Source organism: Metopolophium dirhodum, chromosome 1 (genome assembly GCF_019925205.1).
Source record: "Metopolophium dirhodum isolate CAU chromosome 1, ASM1992520v1, whole genome shotgun sequence".
NCBI classification, from domain to species: domain Eukaryota; kingdom Metazoa; phylum Arthropoda; class Insecta; order Hemiptera; family Aphididae; genus Metopolophium; species Metopolophium dirhodum.
Window position 1 is genome coordinate 75054415 of NC_083560.1, and position 7721 is coordinate 75062135.

Genomic DNA, 7721 nt, shown 5'->3' on the forward strand with positions numbered 1-7721 from the left:
AATGGTTGAAATATGTAAATACATTTATATTAAAGCATACAAACATATTGAATTAGAACCTATTAGTATCTATAACATTAAATATCTTGATTGCAGTGGATAATTTTAGGTATTTTAAATTATTGATTATATATTATAGCTTATTCGTCAGCGTAGCTGATCTTTAGTCATTATTTTATCGGTGTTATAGATTAAATGTTATAGAATATGTAAAGAATAGGATAAAATCTGTATAACAGATTACTCAAAATTAAAAAATTTACATTAAAATACGAGCCCTATAGTTATAAGTAATTTAGTGTGGAGGTTTGTGACTATAGTATATTTGATTATAAAGTAGGTATGTACCCGAATACCAAACAGATTACCAAGTTCTTCATATCATGTTTCACAAATTTAACTGTGAATATTAAAATATTTTTATAAAATATAAACATACAATCTATAAAGTTCTGTTGCTATAGTATTGTCTGATTAAAAAAATTGATAAAGTGAGCATCTAAATTAATTGTTGTTTAATTTTCACTATTAGTTTGATAGAGTGATGTTTATAAACATTAAACTGTAGTTCTAACACCTCATAGGTACTAGTTATTGTTACAATGTAGAATAAAATATATTGTGAAATAAAATATTTTTAGAAATATTAAACAAAATACAAATAATTTATAAATACGATAATATTAATCTTTTCTTTTATTATAGGTTTAGCAAGTAAGAACGAGATATAATAGTAATATGCAATTATAGTTTTATTTTAGATTATGATAAAGTATAATCATCATTGAGTTTATTGAAAATGTTTAAATTGAGTAATTTTATTGATTATTAATAGTTTTTCAAAAATAAGTCAAAAACTAATGCATGTTATCTTTCTTAATAATATCAAAAATAAATATCTAAACAATGTTTCAAATAGAATAATAAATGAAATGAACCTCAAGCTCAAAATTTAAAATGTTTGTGTACGACTGTCTCCAAGCCAATAACCCCAATGACTGATAGTCGCTACATCTATATATATTAACTCCATACCTATTTCTATTGCATCTGCCTACTTCCCTCAGGATCACCTTTTCCTGCAGAATATCTGTCACTATTCCTTCAAACACTAAATCACACACACGTCATTGGTGCCGTCTTTAACGTGAAAAACAAAGCATCGGGCTGTCGCTCAAAGTACACCAGAGGTCACACTCTACACAACTTCATAACAAACAAGTGCTCTACATTTATTTCTCATGCCTCCCCCCACCTACTGACCAACTTACGTAAACCAGCACAGTGACTATCTTGATTTTTTTCTATCTAACCTCTCCAATCATATCCATAAAAATATTTCTAACCTAAGCGACCCACACCACTCATCCTCAAAATTCAAGCAAATGTTTATATCCACCCATTCATCCAAAAACGCACACAATTGTGACTATTGCCCTTAAAATAAATGCCCTTCAAATCTTTCAATTCGGTTTCCGAGCCAAATATGTGACTATTTACCAACTCCGCCACGTAGTACCACATTGCTATATTTCTTGAAACTAAAAAATATTGCTCAGCTATTTTTCTCGACGCAGATCAAGCCTTCGACACCGTCTGGCACTACGGCTTATTATTCAAACCCAAAAAAAATTCTCGGCACCATATTATTTACTTCTAAAATCATATCTAAATAACAGAACAATTAGAGATAAATGAAAAACTTCATTTTCCAGCACACAAAACATTTTAAGCCGGTGTCCCTCAAGGAAGTGACATCGCTCCTTTCCTCTACACGTTGTTCATAGCTGACATTCCTACAATGGATAACATCTTAATAGGGACCTATACCGACGACACCGCAGTCCTTTCATCTTCTCAAGACACCCTCGAAGCAAGTAGCTTACTTCAAACCCATCTGAACAGCTAACCTACAAGCATTCCAAGCCATCTACCTTCGTATGATTGCTTAAGCCTCTTTGTGTGTCACAAATGTTGCTCTGATTAATGACCTTCAAATTTCCGCCATAAAACAAACAGCTACCTATCACATATATATTACCTACGCCTACACTCCAGTATGGAACGTAACTCAAATACCCGCATCGCTCAACTTCATACCAATGCTCTTCTGGGCAACCCAGCCAGACGTCTGAAACGCGAATGGCCCAGAGATCTTCTCACCGTACATGACACTAAACGTGTATTTCTCTCTAAAATTACCATCCATGTCCAGGGATTTCTAATGTGAAACTACTATTCATTGTCTTTTAACCAATGCCTCATTTTATATTCATGCATGCAAATTTACTTATTGTACCATTTATTGTACAAATTGTACATTTTCACAAAATAAACGAAATTTTTTTATATATAAAAAAAAATGTAATAACTTAAATTTATTTTGAAAATAATATGTTCAAGTTTAAACATAGGTAGTTATATTTAAAAAATAGTTGGAGGTGTGCTAAATTCATCATATTATACAATTAACATTTTTACTATACTAATATACTGAATTATTCTTTTGACTCTAGGATGTTTGAGTATGTTTAAAATATAATATTATACATTTATAAATAATATAATGTTCTATTTTCTTATTTTTTATCAGTTAAATTTTATAACACAACAATTCAATTCACTAGTCTAATTAATAAATCATTAAGTAACTACATAAAAATAGATATACAATGTGTTCCGGGGTGAAGTGACCAGCCAACGTTATATGAAAGTATACCAAAACTGATGAAGAAAAATTAAAACACTTAAGATTGGTTTTTTTTTTTTACTTTAAAGCTAATTTTTGTCTACTTTTTCTACTTTTTAAATTTAATAAAAATAATTAGCACATTTCTAGTTCAATTGCGTATGTTGGTTCATGGGAAAATTAAACAACCTTAAAAAAAAAAAAAATTAGATAACAATTTAGAAAAGATTTTAAGATACATAAACAAATGCGTGATACGTATGGTTTTGATAAAAAAAAAATGAATTGCCCATATTAACTTAAAAATAAAAAAAGCGGGTAAGTGGATATCGCCCTACTGTACAGTAGGTTACAAGTGGGTCACTCTATAATGGATTGTATTAAATTTTAATTCAATGATATCATATCATTGTATACGAAAAACTATTCTGAGTGGAAGTGGTTTGTCAGTCCGGATATTATATATTATTATTATATTTTATTATACCCTGTTAGTTGAATCAATATTATAAACGAGCTGATCCTGTGCACTTCGTTGCCCGTTAAATGTACCAACTCTATATGACTCAAACTTTGTTCAATTCGTTATTTAATATTCGGTGTATGGTGTTCAGAATTTATCTTAACTTTTCTGTTGCCTGGAATAAAAATTCTGATTCGCAGCAGTATGATATCAGGTAGGCAATCTATCTGCGGTAGATCGCGGACCCAGTGCTGTTTGTACGTAAGTGTATAATTTAACTCTTAAGTATCAAAGTTATACCAAGTTTATTTTGATAATATAATACAGTGGATTAATATAATCAATTAATACATAATCCTAACCTAACCTAACTGTACTAAATACTGATGAATAAAAAAACCAAATTTAACCCTTTTTAATTTAGTATATCTTCTTCCAGAGATCTGCACACAAACATTAATTTATATATAATATAGCTGATCCTGCTCAATTCATGGCCCGTAAAAAATGACAACTCTTAAAAAAATTGTGAGTGTTCAACTCCTTTTTGGTGTAACTCACTGTAGTAAGTGCAACTCAGCCACCCTGGTAGGCAATGTGCGAAATATGATTTGATGCATACTTGTACCTGATCTGCCCGATTAACCAATGGAAACCAATAATAAATAAATACTGTTTCTATTAATTATTCCTCCTATAACCAATAGCAACTATTTAATAAATAAATAATTTAATAAACCAATAACAAATATTTCCATCGTAAATATCAAAATCCTGGTTTGAGCACTTCTAATAATTGATCGTAGCGTGATGTTATATAGCCTATATTCTTCCTCGATGAATGGACTATCCAACAAAAAAATAATTTTTCAATTCGACCCAGCAGTTCCTGAGATTAGCACGTCCAAACAAAAAAACAAACTCTACACCTTTATATTAGTATAGATTACAACAAAATAACTAAATCGTTATTTTTATTTTTATTCGTTTCTATGGTGGTAATTGAAAAACAAAGCGTTTGGAATTAAAATCCCATTTTAGTGTTTTTTTTGTAATTTGATGATGATTTTTCCCGTGGCAAAGAAATATTGAAAAAATCAGAAAATGACCTCTCTAAAGAACCTTCTTGATTTGCTAAAAGATAAGATACTATATGTTGAAATCGAAGCACTCCTTCTGGTAGAAATTTTGTGTACAAGGTGAAAAAAAGGGTATTTCTTCATTATTTTTGGTATACTTTCATATGTCGTCGACTGGTCACTTCACCCCGGAACACATTGTATAATATGAAATACGTACATAGGTAGAGATCGGGGTGGGGACTCACGGGTGTTAGTCCCCTAATTAATATCAAAAATAATAAGTACCTTTTTATATGACTAAATAAAATATACATTAAAGTATTATTTTAGATTCTAAGTGTAGGGATCTATTAGTTCTATAAGGATAATTATTTCTTCTTCTACGTTTATTCTGTGTACATGTTTTTGGATAAATATACTTGTCCAAAAAATTCTTCTATACCTCTATATAGATCAAAAGTAACCTCAGCTTGGTACTTAAAACAGAACATTTTTCAAAAATCATAATAGTTTATTTTTAAATTTGAGATATTTACTTATTAAGTGCTATTGTCTTAAACAATTAAGCTTGAATGTTAAATTCGAATAAAGCATCACATTTTCTTAATCATAAAATGTATATATAATTGCTCATAACTCCGATAATACTAATTAACAAATGTCTTTGAAAATATTGAAAAACAAACATTAAACGCATACAAAAATAAATGTACGACTGAATATTTATGAAAATAAAAAACAGATAGAGATGGAACATGTGGATTTAGATGTTTGGTATAATCGGTTCTAAAATCTTAATATGGAAAAATTGACCTAATTGACCTTTTTAGACATTAGTACGTGTATGGTTCAAAATTACAATTTGTACCTAATTATTTTTTACAAGAACTACGCCATAATTGAAGGTGGACGGTACTTTAATAAAGTTATTTTCTAGTTTCGTAAAAGATTTTATTCATTTTATTCAGTCTGGCAACATAACAAAAAGTTCTATAAAAAGGTAAAATATTTTATTGGAAAGACATATGACTGATATGGGGTATAGGAGCAAGGCCCCCGTGAATCTGTTTCCTACTAAATGCCCCACCCCATCAAAATAATTTGCAGGAACTCCGTATTTTAATTCATCTAATTATACGTATTAATAACATAATGTAACTTTACCTAAACAGAACAATTCCCTGCACACGGTAATAAAATGCTAATCATAATTAATCTTTATTTTATATCTTAGTTGTTATTTATAATAAGCTGTTACGAAACATATCATATAAAGACTCCACTGATAGAATAAATAAAACATGGAACATATTTAATAGGTGGTAGAATATTAATATATACATAACTTATAATTATTTTCACACATAGTTTTCTTAATTTATAATAATTTTCAACACGGGTCTATTTGAAAACTACTAAATTTCCAAACGACCAATTTCAGAATACATTACAACAAACAATTGATTGTACCTCGTTATTGGGTTATCATTACTTAATATCGCGTTGTATAGATTTTTAATGATGAATAGTAGGAACCTACTATTGAGAATTAGAACATAATTACAAATATTAAAAAGGAAATATAAGCTTTGACATATCAAATTTGAATCATATTTATAAAATGGTGATATCATATGAATTATTTTCAGTTAAGCTAACTTTAAAGTTTAGTTTCCTATCTCAATTCTCAGCGGTTCCAAATCTTTTTTGTCTGCCATATCCCCTAAGCTTAAAATTTTGATAGATGTACCCCTCATTATAACTTTTAAACTTTTTTCACATAACTGCCCTTAAAATGTAGAAATAAAAAATAATAATTATACAATACAATGTAATAATGAATATATTTTTATATTTTGTATTAAAACACACGAAAAAAATCAATAAAATAAAATGAATATTAATCAACCTCCGATAAAAAATTTCAAAACGATGAAAATATCGAGTTATATAAATATATAATAAAAATAAGAATCGTTCACATAGAATAATCACATTTTTAAGCAATTGATGAACTGATTATATGCCGATACCTATAATAATTGAGTTTTACCAATTATTATAATCTGTGGTTTTACCCGGGTATACAAATGTGACAATAATATTGTTATCGCTTCCCGATCGGACAAAGTTCAATGCACGCAATCACCTAACCTACTATATTATTTTATTATAAACACATAGAATTCTATAATCTTCATTATAATCATTCTTTACTCAATATCTAAAAGATAAGTTTATGGTTAAGTTTTTATTTGTGAGATACAATTCTTCATTTTTAATAAAATTAATTGCATATTTCCAAACCGAATCGATTTAAATATAACAAATTAAACATTTTTCCGCCATTACCCAATTTTTTCCCATGTACATCTTGAGATTATTTTACGTACACAGGGTTGGGAACCGCTGTTAGGACCTAGCTGATATCTACAATAATAAAATTGATTTTACTATTTAACCTTTGCCTTAACATACCAACTTTAAAGCTTAAACCTAAATAAAACGTTTGAACTATAGTCTAAAGATAAACTTAATATTAAATTCAAATACAGTACAACGTATGTTTAGGTACATCACTTTATAGTAGAGTAAGACTGTAGTGGTTTCTGAGTGTCGCAGTACCTATAGATGAACATTTCTAAAAAATATCAATTAAAATTTCAAAATTTCCATAACTTAGTTTGAAAAATATGTTGGTGACAAAAAAATCTTAGAACTGAATAAATTAAGTATTTTCTGTACTTAGGTATCTATTTATAAAATAGTTAATTATATTTGAATTTATTTATTAAATTGTAAATGTACTCAGAATTAGTCACAGCTGTAATTAAACATTTTTACGTATGCAATTCTTATATAATCGATTAGGATATTTCTTAGCTGTTTATATAATTTATCCTGTTACCCGTGTATTAATATATGTGGTTATTGTTTTATTAAACTACAATTTAGTAATATTAATTGTTCTTTAATGTACTCTTTTGATTTGTTTATAGTGGAGAATGATTGGGCACAAAAAGTTTGCAAAGAAGTAATTAATAAGCCACTTGAAGAAATTAATACAAATTTCACACTCGTTGTATAAGATAAGATTTTTTTTTAAACTGTTTGTTATCAATATAATGTATAATTTTATTCATATTAAGTTTCTGCAACTTGTCTTTTATAGTTTTATTATGGTTAATCTTCAAATTAAGTGCATTGTTATAAATAGTTGAAATTATTTACCTTTAGTAACATCCTCTAAAATAAACTGATCTAATAATATTGGTAATGAACTCGATATAAGTATAGGTACTAACTACTAATACAAAAAAATGAATTTTTATTTAAACTACTGCAAATCAGTGTTTTATTTATATTCGATAACAATTTCATTGAAAATGTATGATAAAATAAAGCTGTTGGGTACCTTAGTGGGTAACGCTTTGCTGTGTCAAGAGGGTCACTGTAATTAATGTGGTAAATTTAAATTTGATGATAT

General features: G+C 28.2%; 1 protein-coding gene across 1 annotated transcript in view; it reads left to right on the forward strand.

Annotated features, from left to right (window-relative positions):
- Positions 1-7322, forward strand: part of LOC132941485 (protein ECT2-like) — a 76576-nt gene extending 69254 nt beyond the window's left edge. The window contains exon 7 of the mRNA XM_061009576.1: positions 7234-7322. Coding sequence (XP_060865559.1) covers positions 7234-7322 — 89 coding nt within the window. The remainder of the gene's footprint in view (positions 1-7233) is intronic.
- The last annotated feature ends 399 nt before the right edge of the window (positions 7323-7721 follow it).